Source organism: Geospiza fortis, unplaced genomic scaffold, assembly GCF_000277835.1.
Source record: "Geospiza fortis unplaced genomic scaffold, GeoFor_1.0 scaffold275, whole genome shotgun sequence".
Lineage (NCBI taxonomy): Eukaryota > Metazoa > Chordata > Aves > Passeriformes > Thraupidae > Geospiza > Geospiza fortis.
In genome coordinates this window covers 5174897-5192943 of record NW_005054341.1, presented here as the reverse complement: position 1 = coordinate 5192943, position 18047 = coordinate 5174897, and the positions used below count along the sequence as shown (strand labels likewise).

Sequence of the window (18047 nt, the reverse complement as noted above, 5' to 3'; positions counted from 1 at the left end):
GGCCCGCGCCCCCGCCGCCCGCTCCGACTGCGGCACCAGGAACGGCACCGCCGGCCCAGCTCAGCACCCACAGCCCAGCCACAGCAACACAGCGCGCTCCGCTTTTCACCGACCCGTCTGAGACAAAACCCGAGCGGGAATTCACAGTAAAGTTCCTGAAAGACACAATGGAGCTTTAGCCACGCGCATCCCTTCAAAGTTAATGGGGGGGAAACAGCAAAAATTGCTTTGCAAAGACACAGGATGGGAAGCCCTCGCAAACTGGCAAGAACCACCACAAGATGGGATGAAGCAGTTGTTAGTAACCCGAATATACCAATTTTTCTTCTGTCAAAGAACCAAAGAATGAGCAAGTGCCTCTCATGAAACACAAATTGGAGGCTCTTTGTGTAACCCAGGAGAAAACATTAAGCACGGTGGTAGGACAGGTGTTTGCACCTCTGTGTACACCTTCTCGTGAAAGGGATATTTACTGCTCATAAACAAAGCCCTGTACCGAATTGTGAGCCCCTGCAAGCTGCCTGCAAGGCATCCTCATCCTGGGCTCCTGGGCAGGGCCTTGGCAGGGCATGATTACACCACCCAAACCACACCATTTCCAGCAAGATCAGAACTTCCCAGTCTCTGGCAGGGCTTCAAGAGGCATGGCTGTGTGGTTTAGGACCCTTGTTTGCAACCAGCACATACATACTACTACTATGTCATTTAGAAATCCAACATTGAGTTTGTTTTGTTGGGTTTTTTTCCCCTGACACAGTGAACTCACTTTTCATTTGAAAACACATTACATTCTCAATGTCACTTAACTCCAGGTTTATCTTTGGAACTCTCCATTATATCAGCCAGCAAAGAAGAGCCTCTACTACTGCTGGGGTTTATTTAGTGCTACTGAAGAGCACAGAAACTCAGTGTCAGAATCAACCTGGGACTTTCTCAACAACCCTCAGCAAACTTGGCAGCTCCCAGCCATGGGGGAGGACAGTAGTGCCTCACGTTATAGTGACAAAATAAACTGCACCGCTGCCGTGCAGCCCCCCTGGCTGCTCCCTGCTCCCCCAGCAATGTGGGTACAAGCTGTGTGTCTAACAAGGGCCCGCCAGCAGGTTCAGGAACGGACACGAAACAGAAAATAGAGAAATGTGATCCCATTGTGTGTGCACAGTGCAGCAGCATGTGGAGTTTAGACCTGCAGAAGCATTTCATACTCTTTAGATATGCACCGAGGGGACGCAGTGGATTCTCTGCGAGTCCATGAAGAGCTCTATGAATGAGAGCTGAGGAGCCGCCTCCACAATCCCATGTAATGCCACCTAAAAGCTTTGCCTCGCATGACTTATTACAGGCTGGAGCAGATTAGAGGCATCGATCGCTGCCTGGAGAAGGTTCTGGCTGTGAGGAGGGAAGGCAGAGGACACAGCCAGCCCAGCCATTGATCGGCTGCAGCAGGGGTTGTGCAGGATGAAGGGCAGAGCTGCCAGTGCCTTGGCCCCCCTCGGGTCTGGGCACCCCTGGCCAAGGGCAGTGAGAGGGACCTGCTGCTGCCCACAGACACTGGGCACTGACAGGCACTCGTGCCAGCCAGGGCCGGCCGCTCGCAGCACACCGTCAGGTGCCATGTCACATAAATTGTCACAGCTCCTGTGACACATGCTTTAGAATTTCATAGCCATTCCTATCAGCATCGATATAGCTGGAGGGCACCACTTCTTGGGATGAAATAAAGGGGACAAACTGTGAACCCTCTCTGAAAGGAATAACAGGCTTTCCATCTCATTTCCCCGGCAGGATCAAACACTGCCTTGTACCCACAGCAGAGCTCCAAATGCCAGTGCCACGAAACACACACTGAGAGGGACACAAAACGTGTCTGACACCACACGAGCCTCCAGAACATCTGACAGCCATTCACACAATTAAGTCCATCATAGCAAATACCTTTCTTTCACAGATAAAGCAGGTAAGCAGATTGGGCACTCTCTATTAGGTTAATCAGAAATTGGCTTAAGCCAAGAAAGGGATTTAATTCAGAATTTGAAGCTGATGTTCTTTGCTTAATCTTCTTGGTTCCAGATATTAACACATCTAGGATATATTAGTATGTCAGTATCTGGATGAGTTGTAATGAATTAAAGTTATGAATGTCTTTTTTGTTATGTGTTTAGATGGAGTTTTGGCTTTACCCCAGTGAGCTGCTGGCTGGCACAGTCAGCAGGCACACCACTGCCACTACAGTGGAGAAAACAGTGAGAGAGTTACTCATGTATCAAATTACTTCTCCAGGGTAAGGGCTGTGTTTTCCTCAGGTCCTGGAAAAGGAGTGCAAACTGTGAGCTGGGAAACGGTGACATCCAGTGCTCAGACATTACATAAGGAGCTTTCATCCCCACCGTGCTCGTTTGTGCTTGTCCCGATGCACAGACACCTCCAGAGCCCGATGTCACAGCAAAGTGGAGTGCAGGAGTCAACAGGCAGCAGGAGATCAAACCCCTCTGCTGCCCATAAGAACAAACAACTCATCCCAAAAGCGAGATTGTGCACAGAGATAATTTTATAATCAGTGCATTAATAAACCCCAACAAGAGCTAGCTCTCTATTTACCCATTCACAAGAAGTACATGCAGTAGCTTGAATTGCTAAGAACATAACTTGGAGACTACCAGAAGTCACTGAAAAACACACACAGGGAAGAAGCCCACTGGTGTTGGCACACAGGACACATTCCACCCTCCCCAAGGCAGATTACAAAATGCTCCTCAAAGCTGAGATAACGCTTCAAACACGTTGGGGTATTTCCTACTTTTCTCTGAATTCACTTAGCATCCCAGTCAGCAAGGACTGAGAGTACAAGAGTTATTTGAAATGGTGGGGGTAATAAAAAACCCAAAGTGGTAAGATACTCAAAATAACACTGAAACAATTTTTAAATTAAGCCAATTCAATCCAAGAAGAAAAGAAATGGCTTCATTTGGAAAGATAACCTGGGCAGTGAGAATTGCATTTCCCTGGGCATTCTAAGAGGAGCTTTTTGCTCAGACATCGCTATCTCCAAATCCCAGTATCTTTTTGGAGACCAGGACTGAATTATGGGCCAACCAAAAGGCCCGATACCTGCCAAACTAGCTACATTTTCATGGCTGAAGGCTGACTAGCACCTGATCTTAGGAACTGTCAGCTTAGACAGCAGCTGCCAATCAGACCTGTAATACTTCAATCCAAACCCTGTTTTCCCCCAGTATTTACCCTCAGAACAGAGCAGCTCCCAGAGAGGAGCTCTGCTGCAGCTGAGTGCCACAGCACTCCAGATCACACAAGTGTTCAGAAATCCTTCCCAGCACACAGCTTGTTTCACACAAGCTGGAAGAGCATTCAGAGATGCACTTTTACAGCCCCATTCCCACCAGGTTTTGAAAAATTCAGCATTGCTGGAAACAGAACAGACCCTTGCTTACTTATGACATGTAATTAATTGTTTGCAAGAGAGGTTGTTCTTTCCTTTCCCCAGCACATACAAAAGAGGCTCGAATGTATTCAAAAACCTGCAGAAATATATTCCTTTCAATACAACAATTATAGTAAGCTTAAATATTATTTTTTGTTCTTGTAAAATTGAAGTCATCTTATTACTTATGATTTCTGTAAGTCCCAGTCACATTAAAAGTCAGACACTGCCTGAAAAAAAGGGGCCTGGAGAGGCTGCTGGAGCACATTGCCTCATGCTCAGCAGTTACTCAAGGATGGCAAGAGTCCCAATTAGCAGGGGCTGCAGCCACTCAGCCTCTCTGCTCCATGGCACCAAGGAGGAATAAAATGGGAATTTGGAACATAAACTGATGCGCAATCATCCCCGCCCATGGAAGCACTGCGGCAGCGGCAGAGACAGCACAGTTCCAAAGACAACTGAGCTGTGCATGCAGCACCCTGGGAGTGCCATCATGTGCCCTTCGATGGACACAAAGAACCTGTAGCCACAACGGCTCTAAACTGAAGTTTAAATATAGTTAATTGTTTTTTAACGAACCTCTTGCCCCAATGAATCCCTTAAAACCAAAAGCATTACATAAACATTAAAAAAGAGATTAAAAACAAATCTGACATGGTCTGCCGTAGTTACCTTCCTAATTTTCAAAGAGATTTCTAACAGAAATCTGTATTTGGGCACGGCAGTGGAATTTGTGTCATCATGACCAAGCGGCTGCGGGCAGCGAGATGCTCCCGTGGCTCTGCGGTCCCGGTCCCCATGGAAACCAGACTCTGATATTGTCCTCCGCTCGATGGAGCACCAAGTCGGGAGCCTTTTGTGCCTGATGAGATTTCTTCCACAACCTTCCAGCAACAGACCCTACAGCTTCCTCCTGACTCTTTCCTAATTGAGATGCAAATTAATCTCTGTGGCTGATTACACTTCCCTTACAGCCCCTGACAAGTGCAGCTGTAGCCGGAGTTTACAGACTTTCCAACAAGTGACTTCAGCTGTCACTGCTGGCAAGACGCTGCCCCGGCTTCCCAGCACCACCAGGGCAGAGCAGGGATGAGTCCCTGCAGGTACTTCACACCCTGCCACTGCTCCAGCACGGATGCAGCACCTCATGGAACCCACATGGACACCAGATGAAGTGTTTGATCTGTTTGTAACCACACCAGAGTCCAAACATCTTCAGTACTGACCCTTAGCAGGGATGTTGCCTTTTAACACGACCCATGAGCCAAAGAGAAGCTGCAGATCCTCCTCAGCTCTGCCTCACACTGGCCTGCAGCCCTCATCCCAACTGCAGGTATGACTGGTGTGTGCCAAACATCATCCCTCACTTTGCCAGGGACATTGCTTTCTGTTTCTCCCTCTCACTGACATTTTTTGAGTTATTTCCATCTCCAGTCTGATAATGGCACTTCCATTTACTGTTTGCACTGCTGGGTCTGCTTGCCTCATGTCCTGCTCACAGCAGCTGGCACAGCAAACACTGGACCTGAGTCACTCACCCTTTGGGAGCTGCATTGGACAGGCCCAAACATCACCTTTACACATCTACACACACTCACATTCCAGCTGTTGGCTGCAGTGCATCTCAGAGTCTGCACTATCTAGAGAATGAATTACAGATAGCTTTTTCTCCTGCTCCAGTATTGCCCCAGAGGGATCTGCCCACCACATCCCCTTTGTGCCATTTCAGGAGTTTCTCAATCCACTTTCATTTATCAGACAGACAAGTGGCAGTTGATTCACTATGGACAGCACAGGTGCAAAAGCAGACGCAGGAAAAGGCGGAAAAGAATGTGGGGACAGATGCTAGCTCAGACCTGTGCAGAGCAGTGCCCTGTGCAGAGCAGTGTCTGTGCAGCTCTGTCCCCCCAGGGACGCACAGGGACCCTTGGGGACACCCCCTTGGACAGCAGGAGCATGGCCAGCTGGTGAGTGCTGCTCACTCACAAAATGCTCAATGCCAAAACATGGGAGGACTCCAGCTGGGAGCGAGGGGCTGGGACAGCTTCGTTCCTGGAACTGCTGCTACTTATGTCCATATTAATACACTGTTACTTTAGTATTGAACAGTGAGAGACACATTAAGCTAAATTCTGCACATCACAGTTTCAGGAATTTGCTAGATTTCTCTCAGGAAACAGAAGAAAACAAAGTGAGCCTTGACTCACCTGTCAGGCATTGCCACAGTTTGCACAACCACCACCACTTGCTTTACAATGAGTAAACAATTAGTTATTAACACAAATCTACTTACATGCAATGATACTTTTAATTTCTGATGACTTTTGCAAAGTATACTGGACAAAATGTATTTTAGTTTAGTTTTAAAAAAAAACCCTAATGAGTACTTTGAGGATATTCCATGTTTTAAAAATGTGCATCGTAAACTAATTCCTCAATGTTCTTTCAAAGATCAAAACAAACTCTTTCTCCAAGTCATGCGATTAGAAAAATACTCAAATCAAATACTCCCCAGAGACAGCAAAGTGCAGCGAATGTTTGTCCTGAGGTAAGTGATGTGATTAGCAAAACAAGCTATGAAATCTATGGCATTATGAGAAGACCCTAGCATGGGTGCAAACCAGTGCTAACTCTGTGGGTCTGTGTAGCACCCAAGAACCACAGTCTGTGTCACAACTCCTGTCCCAGAGAAGCACATCTCCAGCTACCTTCCAGCCACTGGTGGAAAACGGGTTCTGAAAATGCCCAAACACAGGTGTGACTGGAAAGAAACTGGAATTTGGGACCTGGAACATCTGTATCTGAGGACAAATCCCACCTGCCTTATTAATGTAACAAGTCCAAGTAAAGTTAATTGGATAGGATAAGAGCATGGCTGAGCTGTGGCTACCAGCCTGACATACACAATCCACAACTTCTATCAGTGTGAAAGCAAGCTGGGAGCTGCCTTTTCTCACAGATCAAGGCCCAAGCCCACCAGCAGTGAGGTGGAAGCTGCTGGTGAGAGACTCCTGTGCCATTACCATTCCATTTTGAAAACACTGGATGGCAGCTGGGTGTGAGCCACTGAGAACATCCAGCTGCAGGCAAAGAAAGCTCTGACCTTTCCCAATGAAATCAAACAGGAGGGATTTTCATCCCAGCCTACCTCTCTGCAGGATGATGCTCCAAGTGAGAACCCTACCAAGGGGAGCCTTGCCCCATGGAAAAGGATACAAGCTCTGGTAGAGTGGGATGAGGGACTTGACGGCTCTGCTGGCGTTGATGCACGTGGCACAGATCAGGCTGGGCAGCAGCTTCGCCGTCACAATGGCGCCGTCGAAGAGGGGACCGAAAAATGGCACCTGGGCACCCCAAAAGAGAAAAGCAGGCTTCAGAACCACTGCAGGAGACTGGTACACCATTTTGCCACAAAAACAGCGTGGCCACATTGTTTTCCACACTGAGACTTGCAGTGTGACATTCATCTCCCAAGCTGGTGAGTGTTTAAATCCCCCACAACTGCCCTCAGCACACCACACAGACATACACAGGTCTCAGAACATTCTGCTGGCTAAGCATGAGTTTGGTACACGTAGAAACTGGGGCCATTATGAATTTGCAATCAATATGCCTTTGGCAGTGAATATTAGGAGCTGTTTTCCATCTGGGATCCCAACAGGAGACCCTGATTCACTGGCTGACTCCAACATTGGCAGGAGGCTTTGGAAACACGTATTTACTTCAGATAATCCTCTATAAACTCCTTCCATGGACTTCACAGAAGAGAAAAAATCCTTGAGTTGGTCCAAGATCAGGAGGTGTGTGGAAGGCAGAGGAGATGGCAGAGCAGGGGCTCTCTCAAGGGCAGGACACAGGGTGGGGACAGGCACAAATGGGCCCAGCCCAGTGGATCAAGGTGCCCAAATGCTGCTCCTTCAGGGCCACCTCCACAGGAAACCCCTGTGTGACATCCTCTGGTGACCTGAGGCTCTGCAGATAAAGACCACACTACGAACAAGAGATGCTTTCTAAAAATAAACCATGTCCAGAACTGCAGACACAAAACAGATCTGAACCTGCTCAACCTCGAACATTTTAATGTTTAAATGCACAACTTTCAGTACTTGCAAGTACTCAAATTCATTTCCCTCTCAGAGACTCAAAATGAGAAAAACAACCCCCCAGCTAAAGCCCTAGACAGAAGCCAGTAACAATTATCAATATTTAAGCTACGGATTTTTTCCATCTGTACAGAGGCTTATCACATAAATAAATACCCTCTATTATTCTTCTCCAACTGCTTGTGGGTGACTGTGACAGTCATTCAATAAATGGACAAAGGGAATAATATAAATCCCCTGCATCTAGGGAATTCCTCTAATTAGAAGTGGCAATGAATTACAGAAGAAATTTTGGTTTAATGTAACATCTGGAAATGACAGCTGTCTCTGTGCACACTTATTCTGTCATTCCTTTACTTAAAATAATTACCCACCCCCAATAAAACAGAAAAGTGTAAAATGTTTCCATAGTGGTTTTGCCTTCTTTTCAATTATTTAAATTTACTGCTGGCATTATTATCCATGGCAGTTGGAAGGGAAGGGGACAGAGGAAAATCAATGCCACCAAAATGATAACATTATGGAGCATCAAGTTTTGCCTCCCTAGGCAGTAATGTTTTTAAGTGAAATTTTTATCCCATGCACTGTCTAGAAGCATTGACAGCAAGAGAAAAGAATGCAAAAGTACAGATAAGGAGGTTAAGCACATACTAGTATTGAAGTGATACCACCACACAAATACCAGATATGTAAAGTCAGATCAGCAGATGCTACTGGGGCAGGGAAATTCCCTGCTGGGCTTTTTGGACAAGTAGGTTTTGCTTACAGCACTTGCATTCACGGTTTCACACTCACCAGGAGCTGGGGAGCGGGGCAGACTTTCTCACCACTGCACCACAGAATTTACAGATGTAACCCAGGGACAGGGTGAGTGTATCCTGGCCAGGGAGAGCAGCAGCAGAGCCGAGGGCTTCGGAGCCCGCCTCAATCCGAGCCGGATGCACGCAGGGCTCGGAATTATTCATTCCCCAGCACACACAGTGGCCTCGCCAAGGGTCATTAAAGTCACTGGAGCTGCATCTCCTCAGCTTCCATCTGCACGGGGGCCCTGCCCTAACAAGGGTTGGGGGGAGGCCAGTGGAACGTGCAGGGCGCGCTCCCCGCTCGGCTCTGCTCCGAGTCCGGCACCCAACACCCTGCCCGGGAAAGCAGGGCTTCAGTGGCCACCACAAACAAACAGCCTGCTTTGACAGGAATCAATTAAAAAAAATAGAGGGAAAGATCCCCTTCTGTGAGTACTCCAAATGTCACTGCAAGTTATCCGTGAAGCAAAAATTAATATTCAGCCCACTGCAAACACCTGCTTCGTTCCAATTTCCAACAGCAAAATCATTATTTCTGTTGCCCGCAGTAAAAGTAGGCAAGGTTAAATAAACCTTCTGAGCACAAAGACTTCCCCTCTACAGCAAGCAGCACTAGTTAAAAGAGTGGGGAATGGGTAAATTATTGTACCAAATGGCTGAGAATTAATCTCTGATGACGAGCTGCAATCTAACGAGGCATCTGTGTCCCAGGGAACCCGCAGCATGTCCCTGGCGGTATGTGCAGTGCGGAGCTTGCCTGGCATGCTTTGTCCCCTCTCACAGGCAGCTTTTCCTCTCATTGTTCCCAATATCCTCGTGCATCTGTGACGCGTGGAATGCATTCACACTAACAGACTTACTATTGTCTTCCCTCCCAAGCTTTGTCGGGCAAAGACTGCAGCACAGTTCCTGATAATTATATTGCTTAATTAATCAAGACAAAAAAATTTGCAAATCATTGCCGGGTTGCCAAGCAGGGAGATCAAAAATGAAAACAATACAAGCTGAAGCAATATAACAAAAGTAACAGCTATCTGATCAGAAATTCTTCTATAATGAAGCTATTAATGCTGAAGCGGTTAATGTTAACATTGCTCCAGGTGTCTCTACTTGGCTGCAAACAAAAAGGCTAACATTATGGATATAAAAGGCCAAATGTTGCCATGGATTCTGTAACCTGATAGAGAGGACAGCCTTTTCATTCGATTAGGGAATGCAATTTAAATGCCAGGGACTGAAGCCAAACAACAGACATTTCTCTCTGCAAGGCTCGTTCATTCACCCTGGGGTCAGTAGCTGGTGAACAAAAGGTCAGCCACACTTGCCCTGGAAATGTCTGGATTAATTTTATTACATTGTAATGGTTTGTACTTTAAATGTAGGGATAACACTAAATTTCCAGTTAGCTCTTATTCTGGCTGCCCGTTGGGTGGTTTTGACTAATATGTAAGATGACACAGCTTTTCTCCATCGCTCCAGAGAAGTCTCAAGCGTGTTCCTAACGCTAAATTCTCATTTCCCTGATGGAACATTAAAAAAAGCTAAAATGCTCAAAAACTAAACTGCACAGCTCAACACCGAGCGTAAAAAAAATCCCAACAACCCACTATCAGAAAATTTTGAAGTTTGAAATGTCTACTGACAAAGCACTGGTTGATACTGACAACCAGTATCCAACAACCCCATCACACACAACTCAAAAAATAATGTCTACACCTGGTCAATATGGGATATGATGGAGGCATTCACCACAGCTGGCTACCCCTTTGGATGAATATTGTCCCTCCTATAAGGCAAAGAGTATTTATCACAATGACTACTTCCACAAAGTATATTTTATGCATATTTTTGCATCCATAATGTACCAGACGAGCATTTACTGCAGTGGCTTTTTCACACACATGCACAGATGTACATACACACACCTCTGACATTTTGCAAAAAAATGCATTTTTTTCCAAAAAATTTCTCAGCTGTGAACCTCCCATACTTTGTTTGATGACAGGATGCCCAAGGTCTGCATCATCCCACCCAGTCAGGTGACAATGACAGTCCCACAGACGTGTGAGGTTCTGCTTGGTGCCGTGTGTACAGCAGTGACCCAACATCCCACAAGGAACTCAAATCATGAATGGTTTGCTTTCACTGCCACAGGGGACATTCACAATGGCTTAAATACTGTTCTCTACCCAGTAACTTCTGAGGGTTGAGTATTCTGGAGTGTTTCACTCAGCACTAAGTATGGCTATAAAATGAAAGAGCAATCACTCCAATCACCGTGAGTAAATCCAGTTTTAAAGTCAGCTCACTGCTTATCCTTCCCCTGACATGGACACACTGATCTGGGAGAAAACAACCCCAAACTCTAAACCTCTGAGCCCTGCTGAAAACAGCAGAACTGCTGCTCAGTGGCAGAGCACAGCAGGCCAGTGAGGCACCTTGCTCAGCTTATCCTTCCCCTGACATGGACAGGCTGATCTGGGAGAGAACAGCCCCCAAACTCTAAACCTCTGAGCCCTGCTGAAAGCAACGCAACTGCTGCTCAGTGGCACAGCAGGGCCGGTGAGGCACCCAGAACGTACCTCGGGTTTCTTCATGATCTCAATGAAGAACATGTGGTTCTTCATGGGGTAGATGACGATGAGGACGTCCCCGAAGTCGGTGGGGATGATGCCCCTGCGGTAGTTGCGGGTGTGCTCGGACCACACGATGTGCACCTCGTCATTCCCCAAGTGACGGAGCTGCAACAGCAAATTGGCTCTTTATTAATCCCTGTGATAACCACGCTGCACCAGGGGTCACGGCTCGCAAATTGAATTACAATGCTCGATAGCAGGAATATTTCATTACGGAAAAGTTAAAATATTGTTTTTCTCCAGTTGCTCATGAAAGCATCGGCTCAATAATTTGCTTCATTTAGAACTCATTGTTGTCTGATGGCTTAATTAAGTCATTATCAAACTAGCCATTAGCATGATATGTAAATGTACATTACCTACAGTGATTTAAGATGGAAAACTGAATTACTGGAACAAAGCATTAACCAACGGAGCATTGTATTCCAGCTAAAATAAGGCAGCTGTCACAGAAATATGAAATGCCTTGACTCAGAATGTCAAGAAACTGCCTGTCAGGAACCACTATAACTGAATTTATTATCCACAAACATCTCCTCACTGACTATGTCTGGAGAGGTCTCCTGCCTGAAACGTCAGCAAAATATCCAGGCAGTGTGAAGTACAGCAGAATGGGAAATACTGTGGGAGTTACACCTTTTCATTTGAAGCAGAGCTACATGAAATACAGATAAAATTTAAACATGACACACAGAGAAAGCCTCTGAGAGCCTCTGTGTGTGTGTGTGTGTGTGTTTGCTCTGCTGCTGGAGGAGCTGGAGGTGATCTAACAGATGGCAAAAACTATTTGGCAATCACGTACAAGCCTCACACAATGGTTTCAACTGTAAGCTTTAAAGTTAAAATGTAATCCACACACACAATGCCAGCTCCAAGCATAAAGAGACTTTAAGTCCCACTTAAAGCTTAAAAGACACTCCCCCCCCCTCCAATTTGGTGCTACCCCCGGAACAATGTGCACAACAGACCGAACAAAGAAGCCAAAACGAAGCTCTGCTACTTCACTCTGTGTAGGGGGAGAGAAAAAAGGGAAAAGAAGGTGGTGATTTTCACTGGTAAATAACAACTAACCCCAACACGCTTTGGATCAGCCTACACTGTGCTGATGAGGCTTCCCTATTCAGAGCCAGGCAGTGCCTTTAGAAGGAAAAACTTTCACTCCTACATATTGGTGGCAAACTGGACCCCTCAATCATGAGAGAAACATGGCAAAACCAACATACTGTGAAAAATTTTAAAAAGTTACAACTGTGAACTTGGCTTACAGTTCATGTTCCAGCAGAATGAAGTAAAACTCAGTTCCCCAGAAGGACTGAGATTCTCAGTTTATTTTAAATTAAACAGAAGATAATAAATCTGTTTTATTTACACCCATGGAATAAAGGTAATTTTAGCTGTGTTTGAAGAAAACATGAACCATTTTTATCTTGGAAAAACATGGGAACATTAACAACACTATTACTAGAGCTTGTTATGTGTACAAAGCAAGCAGAAATTGCTGTTCTTGTGGTCACCTTGATATCTGTGCAGAAGCTTAGTAAAAACAAAGCAACACACAAGAAAACACTCACATTGGGAATGCCACAAACTGACACATACCAAAGGCAGCAGGAATTCACAAACAGGACAAAACCCTGATCTCACTCTCTGTGACCAGCTGCAGCCAGGTCACCTCCAAAGCGATCAGAAGGGAGATGTCAGGTTTAGTCAGATACACCCCTCAAATCCATCTGGGTGAGCAGACCTTGTGCACAGCAGGTCCCAGATGCTGAGGATGCCCGTCCAGGCTGTCCCACTCCAGGATGGGCCCAGCTCAGCCCAGCTGAGCTCAGGGAACCCCCGCCAGGGATTTGGAAGTGCCCACGTTTGCCAGGCTGAGCCCAAGCCAGCTCTGGCACTGGCTTCCCTGCACAGAGAGCCTACAATGGTGGCACCCAGAAAACCTTCCTCTGCTGAAGGAAGCCCAAGAAATAAATGTGGAATGAATTCCATAAGGCAATTCTGTTGCCCAGGTGCAGAGAGCAATTCACAAACCCAGCTCAGCTCTTCTGAAGAAAAGGCTCTGTACTGCTGTGCCTCCTGTGGCTTCTGGGGTGAGAAATAGCACATACTGCTATAAAAACAGCCATCAAAATATGTCCAAATACTGCTTGAGGGACCCTTTTTAAAATCCCAAGGAACTGTTCTGATAATAATCAAACACTTTGTACTGATATTGCACCCTTCAGAACAAAATTCAGTGAAGAAGGGAACTTAACTGAACCAATACTTGCTGTGCTCATGATTCTGCCACAATCCCCAGTGCATGCCAGCAACTTGTTTTAGAGCTTGAGTTACTGCCCTTGTTAGGAAGCCACACATCCTTAAGCACCACAGTTACAAGGTATAATGTTACAACGAAAAAATTGGCATTAATCAAAAATATTTGTTACTGAGAGGTAACTCCATTGATAAAAAGCCGTTACAATAATCTCATCAGTGACAATAAGCCAGCTGCTATTTTCCTGTGTTGTTTATTCAAAACAGCAGCTGTGGGGCAAACTCAGTGCCCTGAAGGACTTCAGCAAGTTGTGCTGAAATGTCCAAAGCCCCACGGCTGACGTGTGCAGAGCCAGAGCTCCAGGCTGTGCTCCCCACCCAATTTAGGGGTGGGGGGAATAAAGAGAAAAACTACATTAAAAATCCCAAAGCAGACATGAAATCAGATGGGTTTTAGAAGCAAACACCAACAGCAGTCTGGAGTGATGTGCACAGTGAGGGAAGGCAGTGTGGCACTGGCAGCGTGTCCTCCCCAGTGCACAGGAATTTTCGGTGGGCACAGGAATTGGCTCTGGTTTGGCTAATGGGGTGCTGGGACACAGCCCCAGCCCCAGGCCTGGGTCAGCCCTGCTGTTCCTGTGCTCTCCAGCCCCAGGAGAGCAGCTCCAGCCCCAGCCCCAGCCCCAACTCTGGGCTCTGTGGGTGACACTGGTCACGGTGCACACCTCCGGCATGACCTCCTTTCCCTTCTAATTGCATTACACAGCCAGCTGGCTCCAGAGAGGAGTCGTCTGTTTGACTGAAGAATTCCTGCTTTTGGGGAGGCATGGCTGCTACTTTTGCTAAGTAACAGTGGGGCCTGACATCCCCATTGTCTGGCTGACTGTGTGCCCATCCTAAAATCTAAGTTTTATTTGTAAATTAAGCAAGAAACTTCCTGCCAGAGCAGGGCTGCCTGGAGACTGATAATGTGTGCCTTTCATTCCCTTTCACTCTCACTGTATCACTGCCAATTTGTTTTTCTGCTGCTCGCCAGCCCGAGGCCATAAAAGCCTTGTAAGACATAAGTGCAATTATAGTCCTGGAGTCAAATGAATTGGACAAATCCAATAGCACAGCTCTGTCCCCACTCTGCAAACCCCTACAGCAGTCAGATTAGCTGCTAAAAATCTAATCTAGCCCCAGCTAACAAATTTCTGCAGCAAAGGAGCAAGAGTTCAGTATGGGGTTGCAACCAGATTTCTGAATTGAAAAAGTTCTGCTCTGACAATGGAGAAGATGAAATAAATCACTGAGAAATTCGGCAGCACATCTTTAAACCGTTAAGCACAATTTGAGCAGAACGAGACAGGGACTGTAGGATGCCATTCCTGGGATTGATTTTCACTCTTGCCACAAGACAGGCAGATAAAGTTTGGAACCAATGATGCTGAACCCTACAGCAGCAAAAGAGATCAGCTGAATTTTGTTTACTCCACTAGGAAAGATTTCTGTCAGGGCCAAGACTTATTTGGAGAGGGGTTTTTCTTTCTTTTTTTTTTTTCTTTCTTCCCTCCTGAATTAGCAATATAATGTCAGCATATACCTCAAATGAAAAAATGCAGACTGCAAATCACAGCTCTACTGCACAAAAACAAGAGGCCAAGCTCATTCCCAGTGAAAATGAACTTATTCTGGGAAATTCATACCAGAACTCAATTTATCCTTGCGTTCAGTAAAATCAAAGAACCACAATAACATATTTAAGTAAAATTACTACATCTGCTGAATTCCCCAGCCCCCAGAATTTATGGCCTTGCTATGGCTCCCCAGGGCAGCAGGTGGTCAGTCCTTCTGTTCAGCTGGGAGTGTGCTGACAGGGATGAAGCCTCTCTTGGTCTGAGGCAAAATAAGCAGAGAAGAAACCCCAGCAATCACAAAGATTTCAGAGATTAGGGGGACCTTAGATCCCAGAGGGAGGGCATTAAAAAAGAAGCTGCGGCCCCCACTGCATCCTGATGAACTTTTCTCCTCCCAGCACCACTGTCCTGTATCACCAGGTATGGTTCAGCTGTAGGAGCAGGAACTGAATAAATGCCATGGGCTTCCACCTTTCTCTCCCACACTCCCATAAAACAAAAGCACTGATGGCAAGAAGTAATAAATATGAAGTAAGAAATTATCTTTTTAACCTGGACATTCTGCCCCAACAATGTGAGGCAAGGACCTAAGCCCAGAGAGTTGTCCACCTTCCAGAAAGTGCAGTGCTTCTGAAATGCACCTTTTCTCCACTCACAGCTGCAGGTCTGCAAAATCTGTCAACAATCCTTGCTGATCTGCACAGACTTGCATGTCTGCTCACAACAGAAGCTGTGACAAACTGAATGAAACTGTTGTGAGTGGAACCACGGATGAGTACACACTGAAAAGCCTTCTGGAAGTCATCTGGTCTGAGCCACTGCTTGCAGCTCCTCGGGTCCATGAGCCTGCTCAGAGATTTGTCCTTCACTGGAATTCCCAGTCTGATCCCTGCAGGGCTCCATTCCTAGAGCAGACCTCAGGTTTTCTGAAAAGGTCCCAGAGCAACTCCTTTGCAGTTATTTTCTGTAGACAGCATGTGCTGGAGCTGGCCTGGTTTCCTGGCACTACAAAACTGGGAGACTGACAGCTACTAAATGCTTTTGGTTTCTGTTTCTCACAGAGAAGGAATTCTCTTAGAGCAAACACAGGGAAGACAAATAGAATAACGAGACCCTCAGTGTCTGTGATAATTCATAACATAGATGAATATAAGGAGAATAAGTGGACTGTTTGCAGCTAAATCCCATTCTTCCCCTTCTGGTAGCTCTGCCACACTGTGCTCTCCTCTCCCAGGTGATGAATTACTCAACAGCCAGAGCATATCCCAGTGTCTTTGCCAGGCTTCCACAAAACCCAGGACTTGCAATGGAAGGTTGGACTAAACAAATGGCCAGGGTTTGTGCAGGAAAACTAAGTCTGGGAAAGACATGGCAGCAGTTCTCAGACATGCATAAGTGTGCTGCAAAATAATCTGCCCTTCACATCCACGTGAAATAGGATAAGAATCAATGGGCTTAAATTGAAGCAAAGTAGGCACTACCAGAGATTTTTTCGTGGTACAAGAAGTGGAGCACAGGAATATGGAGTATGTTGCCTAGGGCAACTGTAAATCATTCATCACTGGAGTTTTGGTCTAGCAGCTGGACAAATACTGGTCAGGAATAATAAAAATACAAACAGTCCTACACTGGTACGGTCACAGAGACCCTACAGCCCTGTCCTACACACCACTACCCCACTGCTGCTTCCTGAAGCACTCAGAGTACTTTTCTCCATAGTCTTGCATCCATGAAGGTAGTGACTTACATACAGAAAGAGGAACATATCATTTTGCTGATTGTCCTTTTTTTTAATGACAGATATCACAATAAAAAAGACAAGATCTGACTTCAGTGTGAAACACCGGGCAATTTTTCAGAACCAGTAATCAGAGATTCCACCTTTATATTTCAAAGAAAAGCACACATCATTCTGAAACCAACTGGATGGCTGCTGCAGCGTTACTGATGCATGCTAACAACCTCTGCAGGACAAGTTACCCATCCTAATTAAAAAGGCAGAGATTTCATATGCCCCAAAAATCTTTGGGTCTAAACAGCAGCTGGCAAACAGCATAACCTGCAATCGCTCCTTGCTAGGAAAGACAAACAATTAAGTACCAATACCAACAGAATTTTGGGCTGGGTTCTGGCTGTCTGAAGCAGAGGCTGCCTGTCAGACCTGTGCCTAACTGGCTGCTATCTTGAACTCTGAGCTGGCTGCTTGGGCTCCTGAGCCTATCAGCCCTCTTTCCTTTCGCTGCTCCCCACAGGACAGTTTGATGATGCTGCATTTGGTTGCTTTGTTCTACCAACCTACAGCAGTTTTGGCAGGCAGACAATGTACAAATGAAATTATTGCTAATATTATTACCCACGGTGGCATTTGAGGCTACCATGGAAATGTTAATTGCGTTTCAGAACCCAGAATTTAGATGCCATTTAATTCAGCTAACCCAGCTGCAGAAGCACCACGTGGCAACGCAGGCACAGCCTGCCAGGGCCAGTCAGCAAAGGCTGCTTCCAGCTTTTGATGGAAACACACTGCAAAGCCTTTACCTTTTTGGTCAGTGAGTCATCTGAGTCGGAGGGCATCCTGGTGGACACGTGGAAGATGATCTCCACGGTGGAGGTGGCGTAGTAGGGCGCGGTCTGCCCCGTGCTGCCGTTGCGCTGCAGGCCACCCATGAACCCACCATGCGTGGAGAGGTCGACCTGAGGGAGCCAAAGGCACAAACAGGAGCCACCTGAAAGCACTGACACGTCATCAGGATTTGCTTCTCTATCAAGGTTAATGAAATCACCGCCCTAGGTTTCTGTAGCCACCCCAGACAAAAAGAAGTCTTCCCCTACAGCTCTGCCATCTTTCCGTTACATTTGTCTTTCCCGTGCCTGTATTCGACATTTACTGAAAGTAAATCTCTCTGAACTAGGTTCTGAGTCATTATCTATCCAGCTATTTTACCTTCCTCCAGCAAACAGCAGCAAGGAAACAACAGCATTCTGCCACAGACTGCTGGCTAAGGGCTGTGTGGGGCTGGCAGCTCCCACTGTCAGGAGCATCACAAAAGGCAGAGAGAAAAAAACAGAAAAACTGCGAAAGAAACTGAATATTTGTACAGAAAAAACACCCTTAGAATAAATTGTTCCAGAAGTTCATTCAGAAGAAACACCTCTCTGAAGTCAAGCCTTAGTCCAAAGGCTTGTCT

At 46.2% G+C, this 18047-nt stretch overlaps 1 protein-coding gene across 1 annotated transcript in view; it reads right to left on the bottom strand.

The window, feature by feature from the left end:
- RALGAPA2 (Ral GTPase activating protein catalytic alpha subunit 2) overlaps positions 1-18047 on the bottom strand; it is a 93655-nt gene that overhangs the window by 28661 nt on the left and 46947 nt on the right. The window contains 3 exon segments of the mRNA XM_031058284.1: positions 6656-6783; positions 10928-11086; positions 17398-17553. Coding sequence (XP_030914144.1) covers positions 6656-6783; positions 10928-11086; positions 17398-17553 — 443 coding nt within the window.